The 17,346-nt window shown below is 58.0% G+C and overlaps 3 protein-coding genes across 8 annotated transcripts; all 3 read left to right on the top strand.

Moving 5' to 3' along the window:
• Positions 1 to 661: 661 nt before the first annotated feature.
• TUSC2 (tumor suppressor 2, mitochondrial calcium regulator) lies at positions 662 to 3,549 on the top strand. The gene is made up of 3 exons (XM_003587637.5): positions 662 to 948; positions 2,028 to 2,148; positions 2,319 to 3,549. The coding sequence occupies exons 1-3, from the start codon at positions 803 to 805 to the stop codon at positions 2,382 to 2,384; spliced, it is 333 nt and encodes a 110-aa protein (XP_003587685.1). The 5' UTR covers positions 662 to 802; the 3' UTR covers positions 2,385 to 3,549.
• HYAL2 (hyaluronidase 2) lies at positions 2,062 to 10,747 on the top strand. Of its 4 annotated transcripts, none has more exons than XM_010817665.4 (4): positions 2,062 to 2,148; positions 7,829 to 8,808; positions 9,505 to 9,594; positions 10,018 to 10,747. In XM_010817665.4, the coding sequence occupies exons 2-4, from the start codon at positions 7,879 to 7,881 to the stop codon at positions 10,417 to 10,419; spliced, it is 1,422 nt and encodes a 473-aa protein (XP_010815967.1). In that variant the 5' UTR covers positions 2,062 to 2,148; positions 7,829 to 7,878; the 3' UTR covers positions 10,420 to 10,747. The 4 variants fall into 4 exon arrangements, with proteins under 4 accessions (XP_010815967.1, NP_776772.1, XP_010815968.1 ...); NM_174347.2 differs by lacking the exon at positions 2,062 to 2,148 and adding an exon at positions 5,606 to 5,720 and having other exon boundaries at positions 10,018 to 10,744; XM_010817666.4 differs by lacking the exon at positions 2,062 to 2,148 and adding an exon at positions 6,881 to 6,996.
• Positions 10,748 to 13,754: 3,007 nt separating this feature from the next.
• HYAL1 (hyaluronidase 1) lies at positions 13,755 to 16,814 on the top strand. Of its 3 annotated transcripts, none has more exons than XM_024982670.2 (4): positions 13,755 to 13,939; positions 14,415 to 15,338; positions 15,708 to 15,797; positions 15,876 to 15,964. In XM_024982670.2, exons 1-4 carry the CDS (start codon positions 13,919 to 13,921, stop codon positions 15,942 to 15,944), a joined length of 1,104 nt encoding a protein of 367 aa, XP_024838438.1. In that variant the 5' UTR covers positions 13,755 to 13,918; the 3' UTR covers positions 15,945 to 15,964.
• Positions 16,815 to 17,346: the final 532 nt, after the last annotated feature.

Here is a 17,346-nt window from a genome sequence, read left to right on the forward strand (position 1 = left end):
TGGGGGTAAGAACATCAACTGCCAGAGCTTAGAGAAACCACACACTCCATGCTGTGGAAGGCACTTCACCAAATATTGAGATTCTATTGTGGACCAGACACTGGTCATGGTACCAAAGGTACAGATGTTAATATCCACAAACCTTCATAAAGCAAGGCTTCTGGTGGGTTTGGAAAGTACACTGAATTTGAAGTTCTTTGGCCCTGAATGTAGATATACAACCATAGGCTAATTCCTTAATTTTATTTAGGTTGAGTTTCTCCTCCACATGCCACAATTGGGGATGGCAAAAAAGGTATGGGGATAGAAGCCAGATGGGCACTGACCAGTCTGGCCTGGAGTCAGGCCCTAAAGTGCTGGTTTGGGGGAGGTACCCGGTGATTGGGCAGGTCCGCTGAGCCTGACCTCTAGGGGTTGGGGACATAAGAGCCGCCATACAAGCTAAAGAAATAAGGAGGAGGACACAGCCACCGCTTTCCCTGGTGGGAGCTGCCCGAGCTGGAGAGAGCGTGGCCTGCTGGGAGCTGACGTCTTGCGGTGCATGCTGGGGTACCTAGCATTTGAGGGCGGCTGTTGGTCCCGCCCCGCGGACCGACGAGAGAAGCAGCCAATCAGAGGGGGCAGCATGCGGCGCATTCGGAAGCGGAAGTGAGGTTTCCGTGGAGACAGCGGAGCCTGCGGAAGGCGGCGGCAGCGGCTGCGGCGGCATCTGCGAGCCAAGGCCCAGGCAGGGTATGGTGGCGCCGACGGCCTTGTAAGAGCGAAGTTACTGCCGGGCCCGCCATGCGCCGGCGGCCCTGACATGGGCGCCAGCGGCTCCAAAGCTCGGGGCCTGTGGCCCTTCACCTCGGCGGCGGGGGGCGGCGGCCCAGAGGCGGCGGTCGCTGAGCAAGCTTTGGTGCGACCGCGAGGCCGAGTCGTGCCTCCCTTCGTATTCACGCGCCGCGGGTAAGGGCGCGGGGTTCCGCCCCCGGGAGGACAGACGGGCGGCTGGGCGTCTCGCGACATGGGGCGCTCCCGCTGCTGTACCCCCTACACCCGAGTCAGGACGACTCCCATATTTCAGGTCCCCATAGGAACAAAGGGTGGGGAAAGCCGAACAGGCGGTTCCTCGTGGCCTGGCTGCTCTGAAGGTCTCCCTAGGAGAAGAGTGGGCCTGAGGCTTGTCCCTGGGCAGGTCCTCCGTACGATAAAGCTAAGATAGGGTCTCCCTGAGACTCCAGAACCTCTTCCTTTCATCCCTTCCATCCCAGCCTGCTAGCCGAAGGCTCCTATTCTCACTCACCCCCAGTTCTCCCTAGAAGAGAATGACCCTCTGTTTTGTCTGTGGTAGGGTTGGACCTCTCTGGGTAGTGGCTGGGAGAGTAGGACTGGGCCCTAGCGTTGAGGCTGGGACCTGGGGAAAAAGACCCTCACCCCAGGTATGTTTTCCCAGATCTGGGGGCACTGACCTCTCCCCTCCCACAAGGGGCCCAGATAGGAGCACTAGATGGGCCTGGATCTGATGGGCCCTGAGGACTGCTGCTCAGGTGTTGCTGGAATCTAGGGGGACCCCAACAATGGCAGTCTGGTTGCATCAGCCACCTGGACCGGGGAGGATTCAGCCTTTTTTCCTTCAGGCTCCCTCCTAGCTCGGGCATCTGCTATCTCAGGCTTTGGCCTTGGGCCAGCAGTGTCTTCTGGAATGAGACCATCATGCCCAGGCCACCATCCTTCTCACTCTAGAAGTCCTGGGTGAAGGCAAGGGCCTGATCGAATGGCTACTCTTGCTGAACAAACCAGTGACATTTTGGTATGGCCTCTCTTTTTAGGGTCTGACAGAGTAGCACTGGCCACCATCCTACTCCCCACTTTCTAGTGGACCCCAGATTCTAAGCAAAAGATTCTCCAAACATATTAACCTCCCTTTCTCCCACCAAGGTTGTTCTTCCCCATTGGGGGGAGGGCATACTTCCCTGTGGTCTATGGCATTTGCCATGACTAGCGTGGGGCTCCAGCCCAGCCTGTTCCCCTCTCGCTCTGCACAGCTCCATGTTCTATGACGAGGATGGGGATCTGGCTCACGAATTCTATGAGGAGACAATCGTCACCAAGAACGGGCAGAAGCGGGCCAAGCTGAGGCGGGTGCATAAGAACCTGATTCCTCAGGTGAGGGGCTGGGCCGTGGTCACAGAGCCTGTCTTGAATGTGTGGAGGCAGACCCAGATGGAGTCTGCTGTCGTGGTGGGGGCTCTGGGGGGAGGCACTGGGAGGAACAGGAAGGCTTCCTGGAGTAGGGGCCCTGAGCCGGCCCTCACTAGCCTCTGTTTCCATGGCAGGGCACCGTGAAGTTGGATCCCCCCCGCATCCACGTGGATTTCCCCGTGATCCTCTATGAGGTGTGAGCCTGGGGGGTGGCAGGCGTAAACACCCCCTGCCCCAGCGAGACACCCCCAGGCTCAAGGTGTGGCTTCCATTGAGGAACCTAGGCTGGGGCCACAACCGTGAATAAACTCCACTGGCCTGGAACCTTCAGCTGTGAGCAGGGCAGTCCTACAGTGCTGGTTGGGTGTTGGTTTGTATGTGGACCAGAGATGGCTGGAAGCTGGTGAGGGCTGATGGCGGAGTTACCAGTCCACCTTTCCCAGCAATCCCTACAAGGAGCATGGCAGGGCACATGCTGGTCAGGAATGCCTGGTTCCTGTGCCCTTGCCTGGCCTGCATTCTTCCAAGCTTGCCTAGGGCCCAGCCCTGCTAGAGGCTACAGCACTTTAAAAGCAAGGTCTGCCTTTTTCCAGCCCCAGGGCAATGGGAGCTCTACAAAAGTGGGAACTTCCTTTCCCTCACTTCCTTTACCCTCTCGTTGGAGCATTTCAGCCGTTTGCTACCTCGATTCCTCCTGTGTTGGACAGAGGCTGGGGGCAGAACAAGCCTGATTTTTCCTGCCTACCTGCCTGTTTGTTCCCAGCCCCAGATGGATGGACACTTTGCTGGCTGTTAATAGGAGTAGGGACTGGTGTGGGAGGTTTCTCCCTCTACCCAGGGCTGGCCCGATCCCTCCCCACTGCAACTAGTTGTTTCTCCCCCTCCCCCCCACCCCAAGTTGAGAGGGTGTGGGATGGGGATCAGGAAGGGCTCTGGATGCCTGTGCCCCATCCCACTTACTGTATCTAATCCCCCTTGCCCTTACACATCCACCACCCTGTGGTAAGGCACAGCACCCTAGGGCTGGTGCCAGTAGCTCTGAGGAGCCCACCACCCCTTTTCCCTACAGTATACCCCTCCCTTCAGTATCAGTCAAGAGAAAAGTACTGGAGCCCCTGGATAGGGGCAGAAAGAAAACAACCATAATAGGAATACTTAAAATGTGAAAGCTTGTAAATAGTCTAGTCCATGATGTTATTGGGGCAGAGTCTGATTTCTACATAGAAATGATTTTTTTTTTAATTCCTTACTGTGCAAACTCTGTGCTTTAAGCGTGTGAGAAATGGCTTGGGGAGGGTAGTCCTCAATCTAGGAAGGCTGTTGTGTTATTTGTTCAATAAAATTATTTGTAGACCCTGCATACAAGACTGACATCCTCTGAGGCTGTGACACCCAGTGTCTGGACTACCACATGGGCATAGAAGGTAGACCTGGGTCCAGGACTCAGGTCGCACCAATGTTTGGCAAGGTCCAGAGTGCGGCCATCCCAGCTACAACCAGCAGGTGGCAGTGTATTCACACAGACCTCACTACAGACCCACTCAGGATGGAGAGCCACTCCTGTATTAGGTTCAGTAAGTGGAGACCCTGGAATTGGAAGGCCCTGGGATACTTCAGTAGGGATTGGCCCCACCTGCCTGACCTGAGATGACAGTGTGGCCTCAGATAGGTCTGGAACAGTTGTTCTGTTCCCAGCTGAGGCAGCTGAACCTACATGAGGTCACAGCCTAAGCCCCATAGACCTTCGAGGGCCCAGCCTTAGGTGGACAGCAGCCAGGTGGGTGCCACTGCCCTTGACCTCCTCCAAAACTGCAGCCCAAATCCACTTGCCTCTCCTGGTGGGCACTACCAGGAGTGTAGACTTGGGGCTTCTGTTCCAGCAGGTTAAACTCAATTCACCCAGTACTTCCTCTCATCCTTTCTGCTCTTGCCTTCTCACCTGCCGCCTGCCCCCGCGAACATTTGGCCTGCACTTCTCAGGTCGGGCTGTGAGGCCAGTTCTATGCCAGGCCTAGCCTTGGCCATCAGCCCAACTCCCTGTAAGGGAAAAGAGAGTTCAGGGACGCAGGCTGCTGGGTCTGAGAGGTTGACCTACCTGTCTTTTGGAGGTTTAAACTGGTCCAAGTCTGGAGCAGGATCACCCTCTGCAGTCTGGACTTGAAGTTCGTCTCTGGGTTTCTTCCCATTTGCGCAGTAAGATGCCAGGCACAAGGCCCTATCACCCTTCACTGCCCCTCCTACTGACTGCCCCAGGGCCAGGGTTCTGCTGTGCCGGATGGCATCCCGTCATCACTGTCCCAGTGTGGGGAACTCCCTGTGCTGGGCCTGCCCTAGCTGACTCTGAAGCGGGAAACAATGGGGGTCATGGCAGTGCTTCCCCACTCCCTCCCACTGGGCTGTGTGCACTTCCTTCCTGCTGGCTGCCTGAGGAAATGTCCCTGCCCTGGAACAGTGGTCTGGCCTTTGTTTCCCCAGGGGCCCCTGCCCTTAGAGCTTCTAAGGCCTGTGTCCCTTACAGAGCCAGCATAGTCATCAGGGGTAGACTGTAGGATATGTGCCCACCTCCCCCACTCCACCAGGCTTACACAGCTTTCTATTAGGGGAGAGGCCCTAGGCATCAAAGGGGTGGGATGGTAGGTCCAGGGGGAGTAGCCCAGGGTGATTTGAGGGTGTGCAGAGTTGTCTGCACCTCTGGAGGAGTCTGCTGGAACCCTGCTGCAGCCCTCCCTGGAGCCAGCCACATTATGGACACTCTCTCCCACAGAAATACACCCCTCCCCTCACCAGTTTTGTAAGGAGCCCTGTACTCGGCAACATCTTAGAACCAACCAGGAATGTCCTCTGACAGAAGAGCACCGTACAGAAGCCTCCCAGGGCCTGTGCCCCCCACATCACCCATATCAACACTCTGTCACACTTTGTCCACTCTCACACATGAGATGCTTCCGCTCTCAGTGGAAAAAAAATGACTCAGCTCCTGTAAGTTCCCCCAACATCCCCCACCCCAGGGCTGGTTCTCTTCACCACCTGCTTTAGGGAACCATCTGCCAAACATCCCCCAAGTAGTTTGACTTCCCAAAGCACCACCACCAGGGCCGCTCCACTCATAAGCTGCTGGATTTGAGGATGGGCCTCAGCCTCAGGGGCAGGTTTGGGAAGCTGTCAGCATGGGGGAGGCTGGCACCTTGGCTGGGTCCTCCAGCCTTCCTGTCACCTGGTGCAGTTTGCTGGGCCAGGGCCTACTCAGGGGAGGAGGGGCAGGGCAGGCAACCAGCCAGCAGGACATACCGGAGGGAAACAGGGTCAAGGCGGTCCCTTCCCCCGCGCCTGTTCCTGGCCCTTTCCTCTCTGAGGGGCAGGAGGAAGTGAGGATAAAGGGCTGGGGTGGGAGGCGGGAGCCGGTGGGAGGGATGGGGTTTATCAAGTCGCCGGCGGGCTGCCCAAAGGGCAGGAGCTGGCGCGAATAGCTTGGCTAGAGACTTACCCCGGGAAGGAGGGAGGCCGCCGACCTACTGGGCCGACGGACTCCCACACAGGTGAGCCCAGGGCAGACGACTGGTCTGCACCCTGGTACATGGCTCTCCCTCTCTCTCCTCCCAGGCGCGTGCGCAGGGAATGGGCTGGCCAAGTAGACCCGGGCCCTTTGGGGAGCTGAGGACCCCGGGGAAGCGGATTTAGGAAGAGGCAAGGAATTCTCGCTTCCACTGCAGCTCCAAGCCTGCTCCCCAGAGGGAGGGGCGTGCAGGGCGAAAAGACGGGATACCCAGCGGAGGCCCAGGGGAACCCTTCTGGCTGAGCCGGTTTTCTCTGCTGTCCGGCCAGGAACTTCTGTAAGGGTGGCAGCCTTCTCAGAGTTGAAAGGACGACTTGGGGTTCCCACAGGGCCCCCAGAGGCTGGACAGAGGGGATAGGAGCCCAAGGACTGGCCTGTCCCAGTTGCAAGTCAGGAGCAGGGGGACGCCCTACCCTCAGGGCTCGCTGGGCTTATAGGCTCCCAGCCAGGCAGGCCTAACTGCGACTCACAGCTTGTGTTACCAGGACAACCACTGCTTCCATCCAGCCCTGGATGGGCTAAGACGCGGGTGCTAGGCCCCCCAGCCCCAGACGGGCAAGGGGCGGGGATTCCCTTCCCACCGGGGTCGGGGGAGGGGAGCCCTGAACCGTAGGGGGGGCGGGGCAGTACTGTCCCAGGAGATCGCAGACAGGCTGCGGGTCACCGTCCCCCTTTCCATACAAAGGGGGCCCCAGGACTGGAGATTACACTCAGAGGTGCAGAGCCAGATTCTCTATTGCCCCCAGCCAAGGCCTCAAGGTCCCACAGCACCTCCTTACGGACGAATGAGGGAACGTCACACTACCTTCATTCCCTTCCCGACCCTCGTCCTTTACGCTGTCCCTTTAAGCGGCTGGCCGCGTAGCGGAGCAGGGAGGAGTGTACCACTGGTCGCAGGTTGCGGGGGTGAACTTTAGGCTGACTTGGCGCTCGTGGCTGAGACTCCAGAAGAAAGCCCCATTTGGAGGCACCTCAGAGTCCCAGACTTATGGCTACATTCCTCGGAAGAGGATCTGGGGTCCTCGGAGCCCAAAGCGCGGTATTGGCGGCTCGAAAGTCAGGCACACCTTCCCTCCCCCGTCGCAAATCCTGAGCAGGGCCCGCCTCCGCGCTGGATTCTTAAAGAGCCGGCGGGCTGGGGTGGGGGGGCGGAGCCAGTAGAGGTGCTGAGCCGGGGCCGAACCGTGGAGGGCTGCGGGCCGGGCTGGGACGGAGATGGAGGTGGCCATGGCGCAGGTCCCGGCGGCGCCCTGCGCGAGGTGAGGGAGGGTAGTGCGAGCCGAGCTGCTGTCTCCGCGGGCTCTGTTCTGAACCCCACGGGGAGGCGGCCCAGACCGCCCCCCTTGCCGGCAGGGTTCAGCCCCCACGTGCGGGGCGGGGGCGGGGTTCCGGACAAAGGCCAGGTGGAGTGGGCTTTTACCCCCGGCCGCCTGGCTCGCGGGCACGCGCATTCCTGGTAGCTGTAGAGGGAAAGGCCGGTCTGCTGGCGCCACCGTGGGAGATCCACCACCCCTTTGTCCCCGCGGGGCCTCCACCAAGCTGGGGGAGAGTGTCTGCGCTGAGATAAAGTCTGTTAGCCTCACTTTTCTGTTGGGCGGGTGCTAAAAAAGATACCAACTCGGGGCTGAGTTACAGCTTCCTAGCTACTCCAAGAGCTGTGCCTTGCCTCACCCAAATGCTGTGATTTCTCAGGATCAAAAGTTCTTCACGGGGTAGAGTGGGCCTCGGTTTGGGGCTCTCAGAAACTTTGTCCTGGGTGATACTCAGTCATGGGTGAGCCTTTCGGCAGTGAGTCCATAGCTCAATTTGTCCAGTTTCAAAGGGGTCACAGACCTAACAGCAGTGCCTGCCTAGCCATAGGCTACTTGTCCAGGAAGGAGCCCAGTGCTCCTGGCAGTGAGCTACGGGGATGTGTTGCCTGTCCTTCAGTGGCCTATGGTCTTTCAGATCTGTTATAGCTAATAACAGAGTCTGAACAGTCCTGGGCACGGTGGCCTAATGCAGCATGGGCTTTGGGAGCGTGGATGGGTTTGGGATGGATGACCTCCAGGATCCTCTAGACTTACTTGCTGTCTCCCACCTTTTTACCAGTTCCTGAGCTGGTGCCTGGCAGGTGACACTGACTTCCTGCAGCCCCCAGCATGTGGACAGGCCTGGGCCCCGCCGTCACACTGGCCCTGGTGTTGGTGGTGGCATGGGCCACGGAGCTGAAGCCCACAGCACCACCCATCTTCACGGGCCGGCCCTTTGTGGTCGCATGGGATGTGCCCACACAGGACTGTGGCCCGCGCCACAAGATGCCATTGGACCCAAAGGACATGAAGGCCTTTGATGTTCAGGCTTCACCTAACGAGGGTTTTGTAAATCAGAACATCACCATCTTCTACCGTGACCGGCTGGGCATGTATCCACACTTCAATTCGGTGGGGAGGTCAGTACATGGTGGTGTGCCACAGAATGGCAGCCTCTGGGTACACCTGGAGATGCTGAAGGGACACGTGGAACACTACATTCGTACACAGGAGCCTGCAGGGCTGGCAGTCATCGACTGGGAGGACTGGCGGCCAGTGTGGGTGCGCAACTGGCAGGACAAGGATGTGTACCGCCGATTATCACGCCATTTGGTAGCCATTCGCCACCCTGATTGGCCACCAGAGCGCGTAGCCAAGGAGGCGCAGTATGAGTTTGAGTTCGCTGCACGGCAGTTCATGCTGGAGACATTGCGATTTGTCAAGGCGTTTCGGCCTCGGCACCTATGGGGCTTCTACCTCTTCCCTGACTGTTACAACCATGATTATGTGCAGAACTGGGAGACCTATACAGGCCGCTGCCCTGATGTTGAGGTCTCCCGAAATGACCAGCTGGCCTGGCTCTGGGCCGAGAGCACGGCCCTCTTCCCCTCTGTCTACTTGGAAGAGACACTGGCTTCCTCCACTCACGGCCGCAACTTTGTCAGCTTTCGTGTCCAGGAGGCTCTTCGCGTGGCTGACGTCCACCATGCCAACCATGCACTCCCCGTCTACGTCTTCACGAGGCCCACCTATAGCCGTGGACTCACAGGGCTTAGCGAGGTATGTGCCTCCCAGGGCCCTGTATTCTTCCTTGGGAAAGCACCGCAGGTTTGGGTTACCAGGGGGCCTCCTGCCCTCAAGTTTACTGACTACTCTACATCCCCTCACCTCATTCTCTCTGTAACCTTATGAGAGGGTGACATTGTTATCTCCATTTGTGGATAAGAAAATTGAGGTCCAGAGATGCTGAGAAGTGTGGCCAGAACTTCCCAGGAAATCCAGGCAGAGGAGGCATTCAGGCCTAGCATTCTGACTTCGTAGTCCATCCTGACAGATGTAGGGCTTTCCTGGTGGCTCAGATGGTAAAAAATCCACCTGCGAGGCAGGAGATCTGGGTTCGATCCCTGGGTCAGGAAGATCCCCTGGAGAAGGAAATGGAAACCCACTCCAGTATTCTGGCCTGGGAAATCCCATGGACAGAGGAGCCTGGTGGGCTACAGTCCATGGGGTTGCAAAGAGTTGGACACAACTGATAGATACATGCCAGGCTCAAGTGGGCCCTTGGCTTGAGAATCGGAGGCCAAAGAAGGGGGTGGAAATGGCTTAAACATTTAAGGAGAAAGCGCAACAGCTGCTGCCTGGGGATGAGAAGGGGAGGGCTGGGATGCAGTCGGGGGTCAGCAAATTGGTAGAGGCTAGGGCCTGCCCCCCCGACCTGTCCTTCTCACCCTGTGGTCTCATCCACTTCCCCTACAGATGGATCTCATCTCCACCATTGGTGAGAGTGCTGCCCTGGGTGCAGCTGGCGTCATCCTCTGGGGTGACGCAGGGTTTACCACCAGCAACGTAAGTAAGACCCACCCAGCCAACCAGAGCTGAGTCTGCAGGGAGAGGCAGAGTGTTTGCACTTTGGCTGCAAACCTCAAAGTGCTCCCCTCCTCTGCTTCCCAAGGCAGCCCGTGTCCCAACAGTGAAGACAGGATCTACCCCCACCCCCACCCCTGCCCTTCACCCAGGAAGAGGGAGTTGTTGTCTTGACCAGCTGTTGAGTTCCACCCTGCCCCACCTGCCCTGCTGGGTTCCAGTCCCTGCCCCCACCCTCTTCTTAGAAGGAATGGGAACAGTGAGGGCTCAGGCGTACGTGCGCGCGTGTGTGTGCGTGCATGCATGCATACACGCGCTGTTAAAAGAAGGTGCAGTCACACAGTGTGGACTGAGTTTCCACATGGGCTAAGGCAGCTGACCCTCCTCCCTGTCCTCTATCCCCAGGAGACCTGCCGACGCCTCAAGGATTATCTGACTCGGTCATTGGTACCCTATGTCGTCAATGTGTCCTGGGCTGCCCAGTACTGCAGCTGGGCCCAGTGCCATGGCCATGGGCGCTGTGTGCGCCGGGACCCCAACGCTCACACCTTCCTGCACCTCAGTGCCAGCAGCTTCCGTCTAGTGCCTAGCCACGCACCTGATGAGCCGCGGCTGCGACCAGAGGGGGAACTCAGTTGGGCCGACCGCAACCACCTACAGATGCACTTTCGCTGCCAGTGCTACTTAGGCTGGGGCGGTGAGCAATGCCAGTGGGACCGCAGGCGGGCAGCTGGGGGTGCCAGTGGGGCCTGGGCTGGGTCCCACCTCACTGGCCTGCTGGCAGTGGCAGTCCTGGCCTTCACCTAGACTTTGTAAGGGTCTCTCACCCAGCTGCCACGCCAGCTGGCCTCTGCCACAAGGGGTCTGTCAGGCATGTAGGAGCCTGCAAGGGGTGGACAAACCAGAGTCTGGAGGGGCAGAGCCCTCTGGGATGCCTGGTAGGATGTCCTTACCAGCTCCCACCCCCTGTTCTAAGGGGGAGGGGCAGTCCCCTGGAAGGCCCCGTCTCTCCCTGCCAGAGAGGAAGAGGGGCACAGCTGGGCCGGGGAGGACCTGACCCTACTCCCCTGCCCCTGGATAGTTTATTATTATTATTTTGGGGTCTCTTTTGTAAATTAAATATAAAACAACTGCTTCTTTGCTTGGACTGTCCGTGCCTGGGCCAGGGCATGTGAGAGTGCTTTCAGGCTCTTCCAAATAAGGTTTGAGCTCAGAAGTGTCTCTGTGAGACTCTCTGCTGGGGACTTCTCATCTATAACACACGTTCACTGGGATCTGCAGGCCCGAGCTGCCTGCTCTAGCTGTCCTGCCAGGGCACTGGCCACTGGGAGCGGAGGGAGTCCCTTTCTACCCCAATAGCAAGGACCTGACGTTCTCCACATTGACTGGAAAGCGACTGGGTCCAGCCTTCTGTGGGCAGGGCCCTTGTGCTGCTCCTAAATGGTGCCGTATCCCCAGCTGGGCTGGTGCCAGTCTCCTCGCCTCGCCCACCCAGGGAGAAAGTGGGAAATGGATGTTTGATCTTCCCTGGCCGGGCAGGTAGCCAGATCGCTCCTCCCTGCTATTCTCAAAGGCAAGGGCGTCTCCTCCACTCCCTGTTCTCAAGGGCAGTGGACTTCAGCCACACGCACCTCTCCCCATCTGGGTCAGAGTCCTCCACCGGGTACGGTCAGGGGAAGGCCAACAGGGCACTGGGATATGAATCATGAGGCCCACTCCCTGTTCCACTGCAAAGATGTATGATGGGGTGAGCGGGGGGCTATCCTCAACAGGCAGCTCTGGCCTGGCCATGAGAGAGCGTAGCTTTTCCCCAGCTGTCCCAGGGGAGAGAAGGAGCGGCTGGAGCAGTCAGACCTGCTTCACTTCCTCTGCTTCTGTTGTGAGTTACCCTGGGTGGGGCGCTGCCCCTCCCTCCAGCCCTGGACCCACACCTGGATTCCTCCCATCCATATCAGTGAGGACTGAGCCCCTGCCCTCAGCTGACACCGACTCTGGGGAGACAGACTCAGAAAACTGCCACGAGGTGAGGAGGGCACCCCTGCTCAGGAAGTCTTGACACCACCACTGGGACTCAGGAAGCAGCCTCGAGGAAGGGCTTTCTACACTGAGTTTTGAATGAGGTGGGACAGTGATGCTGGGAACAAAGCACGGGCAGTCTGGAGGAAGACAGAGCACAAAGGGGGCTGCAGGATTAGAGGCGGGGGTGTGTCTGGGGGTCTGCCACAGGCTGCTCTAGAGTGGCAGCAGGCCTGATTTTGTCTGAGGGCGGTGACTGCCACCTGTTCAGTGAAGGCGCTGAGCCACACGCGTGCCAGGGCTGGGCGAGGTGCACCCCGGAACCACACCAACAAAGACAGCCATCCTCAGGGGTAGTTGTTTGGTCACGGAGCTGTATCCAGCCCTTTTGTGACGCCATGGACTGTAGCCTGCCAGGCCCCTCTGTCCATAGGATTTCCCAGGCAAGAATATGGGAGTGGGTTGCCGTTTACTTCTCCAGGGGATCTTTCCAACCTGTCTACTGCGTTGATTCTTTACCACTGAGCCCCCGGGGAAGCCTATATATTCAGGGGTATGATGGTGTAAAGGGAGATGCACAGTGGATGCTAAGACCAAGTCAGACACTGGATAGTGGAGAATGTTCCACAGAGAAGCATGCAGGCAAGAGGAGGGTGTGGTTAGAGCTTGGGGAAGCCATCCCCCCAAATCCAGAGAATGCTGGTGGGCTGGATTGTGCCGATTGCAGCCACAGGTTTCTGGGGGTAATATAGGAGTTACCTCAGTTTCAGGAGGTAGGGTGGAGCTTTGGGGAGAGGGGGTCAGGGGCTACCTTGATGGTCTCCTGTGCCCTCAGCCCTTGGGAGTTGTGCCAAGCTCTCTCATACTAATGCTTATCCCTCAGGGACCCTGCATTCTGAACAGTCCCCAGCTACCACCGTCGTCGTTAGATCCCATGCTTGGGTCTGGCTGGTGTGCTCACAGCCCCCAACACTGGGGCCCTCCTCCCCTTCAGCCCTGCCCGCTTCATCCTAGCCAGCCTAGAGGACCAGTCCAGACGGCAGCCAACTGTGTCCCTGTTGCAGTAACCACTGTGCTGGGGGGCCATAAGCTCAAGTTCAGACTGGGCTGTAGACCCAGGCAGCGCGTTCCCCTGGACCAGGGATGTGATGCTTCCTTCACCCAAGTCGGGCAGGCAAGCCTGGGCCTGAGCACCTCGAAGGTCTCAGTTACTAGCATCTGAATCAGCAGACAAGGGAAATCACAAAGGAAAGAACAAGTGTGTCATCACTGATACCCTCGTGCTCCTCCGTGTGGCCACAGAGGCATGGGGTCGCGTGGTCATGAGACAACAGGGTCTCAAACACACCAGGTCCTGGGCACCGGGTCCCACACTTGCACATGCCCACTCTCCTGGAGTTTGTGGAGAGGCCCAGATGGTCACTAACTGGAGCCTCATCAAGGCACAGTCGCTGAGCCAGCACGCACACTAAGGGTGACGGCGCAGCCCTGACTTCAGACACAGGTCCCTAAAGCAGGGGCGACTTACCCACTAGGCACAGCAGGCACAGGGCCACAATATGTATACAGGCCCACAAAAAATGTTTGAATTGTAATCAGAAGAAAAAATACATTAATATAATGAATTCCGTCTAGATTATACTGTCCTTATACCAATTTAGTTGTTTTTTACTACAAGGTTGTGAGAGCTTAGTTCCCTAATCTGAACCCCTGCCCCTGCATTGGAAGGGCAGAGTCTTAGCCACTGGACCACCAGGGAATTCCCTTAAAATGTTTTTTTTTTAAGAAAGGCGTCAACAAAAGTGAAAGTGCCTAGTGCCCACAGATGTCATAATTCAACTCTGTGGGGAAAGCACCCAGACTCCAGTATTACAGACGAGCCTGCCCAGTGGGTTCTGCCACCGAGACAGACCCCACGCACCGCCTCCGCTTGCACCCCATCCCGAATAAACCCACCCCAGTCCTGCCACACAAAGCCCAGCCCCAGTGCTGACAGAGTGGGAGGGGCCACTTCCGGCCCAGTCCCACCTCCTACCCAGGGCTTTTTTTTTTTCTTTTTTTTTTGCTAGGCGTGCAGGGGTGGCTCAGCTGTCTGGCCCAGCCCTCTCACCCGGGGCCCGCCCCTCAGCCCGCCCCCAAACTGGGTGGAGTGACCCCCTACAAAAGCTCAGCGTTTCCAGCAGCAGTTTTCTTCCTCCAAGAGTGTTGGTGCGCCTGGTGCCAGACTTAAGGAACAGAATCTTGCTGATGCCTGCACAGGCCCTCGCCCTGGGGTCAGGAAGTTTGGAGAATGAGGCCTTTCAGCCTTGAGGTCAGCAGGGACAAGTGGGCAGACGAGGGTGTACAGAAGGGCTGGGTTGACCTTTCCTGCGGCACTGAGCGTCCCCTTCTCCAGTGGCTGGCCAGGATTCCTGGCGGAAGAGACAGGGAAGCCCCTGCCTCCATCCGTCGGCCAGCCTTGGGGCTGAGGGCCTGGCTCTCAGCCAGGCTTCTCAGGACAGATGTCATGGCTTCTATGACCCCTGGGGAAGTGGGGGTGGGCGAGCTTAAGCCAATACAAGACCTGTAAGGGGGACCGAGGCCGGCCCAAGAGGCAAGTCGAGTGCGCCCTCTAGTGGCTCTGTTCCCCTCAATGCCTCTCCTTTGCCCTCTGACCACCCTGAGCCCTGCAGGTCCATACTTAACCTGAAGCCAGAGCAGAAGTGGATTAATAAGGGACTTGTCCTGCCTGCCCTCAGGGATCAGAGAGTTCAAGGCCTGCTCTCTGCTTTGCCTTCCCTGGCCAGGTTTCCCTACACCTGCCCTGGGCTATGGCAGCCCACTTGCTTCCTGTCTGCACCCTGTTCCTGAACTTGCTCAGCATGACCCAAGGCTCCCGGGACCCTGTGGTCCCCAACCAGCCCTTCACTACCATCTGGAATGCCAACACCGAGTGGTGTATGAAGAAACACGGCGTGGACGTAGACATCAGTATCTTTGATGTGGTGACCAACCCGGGGCAGACCTTCCGCGGCCCTAACATGACCATTTTCTACAGCTCCCAGCTGGGTACCTACCCTTACTATACATCTGCTGGGGAGCCTGTGTTTGGTGGCCTGCCCCAGAATGCCAGCCTGAATGCCCACCTGGCCCGCACATTCCAGGACATCCTGGCTGCCATGCCTGAGCCTCGCTTCTCAGGGCTGGCAGTCATTGACTGGGAGGCATGGCGCCCGCGCTGGGCCTTCAACTGGGACACCAAGGACATTTACCGGCAGCGCTCACGGGCATTGGTACAGAAGCAGCACCCAGACTGGCTAGCTCCTCGGGTGGAGGCCGCAGCTCAGGACCAGTTCGAGGGGGCTGCAGAGGAGTGGATGGCAGGCACCCTCAAGCTGGGACAAGCACTGCGCCCTCAGGGCCTCTGGGGCTTCTATAATTTCCCTGAGTGCTACAACTATGACTTTAAAAGTCCCAACTATACAGGCCAGTGTCCACTAAACATCTGTGCCCAGAATGACCAGCTCGGGTGGCTGTGGGGCCAGAGCCGTGCCCTCTACCCCAGCATCTACCTGCCTGCAGCACTGGAGGGCACGAAGAAGACACAGATGTTCGTGCAGCACCGTGTGGCTGAGGCATTCCGTGTGGCAGCGGGTGCGGGGGACCCCAAGCTGCCGGTGCTGCCCTACATGCAGCTCTTCTACGACATGACTAACCACTTTCTGCCCGCGGTGAGTCTCCTGTGACCCCACCCACCCAGGACCTACCTTGCCAGGCCTTAGTCCAGCACCTGAGGCCACACAGCCCTGGGGCACTTTAGCCTCGGGGCACCTTCATCCATTCCCTTTCACATTCTTTGAGCACCTCCTGTGTGCCAAGTTCTGTGCTAGGCACAGACAATTCAACGTTCTTCAGAAAGAAATTGTCCCTGCCTGCATGGCACTCACAAGCTAGAGGGAGGCCAGGCTTGCCTCTGGCCACCAAGGCTAGAGCAGCCCCCGGTGGGGGTTATGAATTATTTGTCCCATCCAGTAGTGATACAGCAGCCTGCTGTGGGAAGCCAGGGAGGCCCCCTCGGAGCTATTCTGTCCTTTTCTCAGGAGGAGCTGGAGCACAGCCTGGGGGAGAGTGCAGCCCAGGGTGCAGCGGGAGTGGTGCTCTGGGTGAGCTGGCTGAGCACAAGCACCAAGGTGAGCTCAGCTCCAGGGTGGGGTGGGGTGGGGGTGGGGCTGCCAGGGGAGACCCCAGCCCACCGTTTACCCCTGCAGCCTTGGCTGGCCAGGAGGCGAGTGCTTCAGTGTCCTAGGCGGACCCATGCATGGCCACGGTGTCCCTGATGCGCCCCTCCCCACCTAGGAATCATGCCAGGCCATCAAGGAGTATGTGGACACGACGCTGGGACCCTCCATCCTGAATGTGACCAGCGGGGCTCGTCTGTGCAGTCAGGTCCTATGCTCCGGCCATGGCCGTTGTGCCCGGCGCCCCAGTTACCCCAAGGCCCGCCTCATCCTCAACTCCACCAGTTTTTCCATCAAGCCTACACCTGGTGGTGGGCCCCTGACCCTACAAGGTGCCCTCTCGCTCGAGGATCGGTTGCGGATGGCAGTGGAGTTCGAATGTCGCTGCTACCGTGGGTGGAGGGGGACACGGTGTGAGCAGTGGGGCCTGTGGTGATTGGCATGGGCACGCACTGAGTACCTGATGCAAGCTGGGCCTGGCTAGGTAGGGCTTTCCCAAGTCCAGGCAGTCACAGGAGTCATGGTTACAGTCAGAAGTCCACTCAGCCAGTGTCATGAGCATACACCAGTGTGCACACCTGCTTACAGACCAAGATAGCTGCATAAGGACACGGTGTGAGCAGTGGGGCATATGCTGATTGGCATGGGCACACACTGAGTACCTGATGCAATCTGGGCCTGGCTAGGGCTTTCCCAAGTCCAGGCAGTCACAGGAGTCATGGTTAGGCATCCAGTCACAGGAGTCATGTCAGGCATCCTGCCGACAGAGTCAAAAATACTTCCTCTGGAGACACTGAGTCAGTCTTCAAACAGAAGCAGTCACAAGCACTGACATTCGGGACTTCCCTGGCCATCCAGTGGTTAAGACACGGAGCTTCCACTGCAGGGGGCACGGGCAGAGACTAAGATCACGAATGCTAAGCGGTGCGGTTAAACAAATAACAAATAAATAAACTGACATTCACTGGGCATCTACTCTTTCCAAGTCCTGTGCTAAGCATTTTAAGTAGGCTAACTTAATTGAAACTGAGGCACACCCAGGGAGGGTAAGCACTTTCCCCAAGGTTGCACAGCCAGAAAACAGAGCAGCTGAGATTCAAGCCCGGGCTGCCTGGCCAGAGAGGTACAACCTTTTGTCTCCTACTGCTAAGTCGATGGTAACCAGCTCTGCACTGCACTCTGAATCCATTCAGAGGATTCTAACTTCAAAAGCTGTTTGTTGAGGGCCTAAAACGTCTAGGCGCTGGTATCCAGAGGGTACAGGAAAAGTTCTTTTCTCTCACTCAGATCTGATGTGTGTCCGAGGGCGGCTGCTTCCCAGTGTGGGGCCCAAATTTGAAGTAGAAGCGCCACTTGATTGTTTTCCACGCCGTGCAGGAGGGATAGCGTGAGCCCAGACAAAACTAAACTTTGGGCGAGACCCATCAGGCTGGGGCGGGGCGAGGACGGAAGCCCAGCCAACCCGAGATGGAGTCAGGCTCACTGGGAGCGAGGCCAGGAT

Source organism: Bos taurus, chromosome 22 (genome assembly GCF_002263795.3).
Source record: "Bos taurus isolate L1 Dominette 01449 registration number 42190680 breed Hereford chromosome 22, ARS-UCD2.0, whole genome shotgun sequence".
In the NCBI taxonomy this organism is placed as follows: Eukaryota; Metazoa; Chordata; class Mammalia; order Artiodactyla; family Bovidae; genus Bos; species Bos taurus.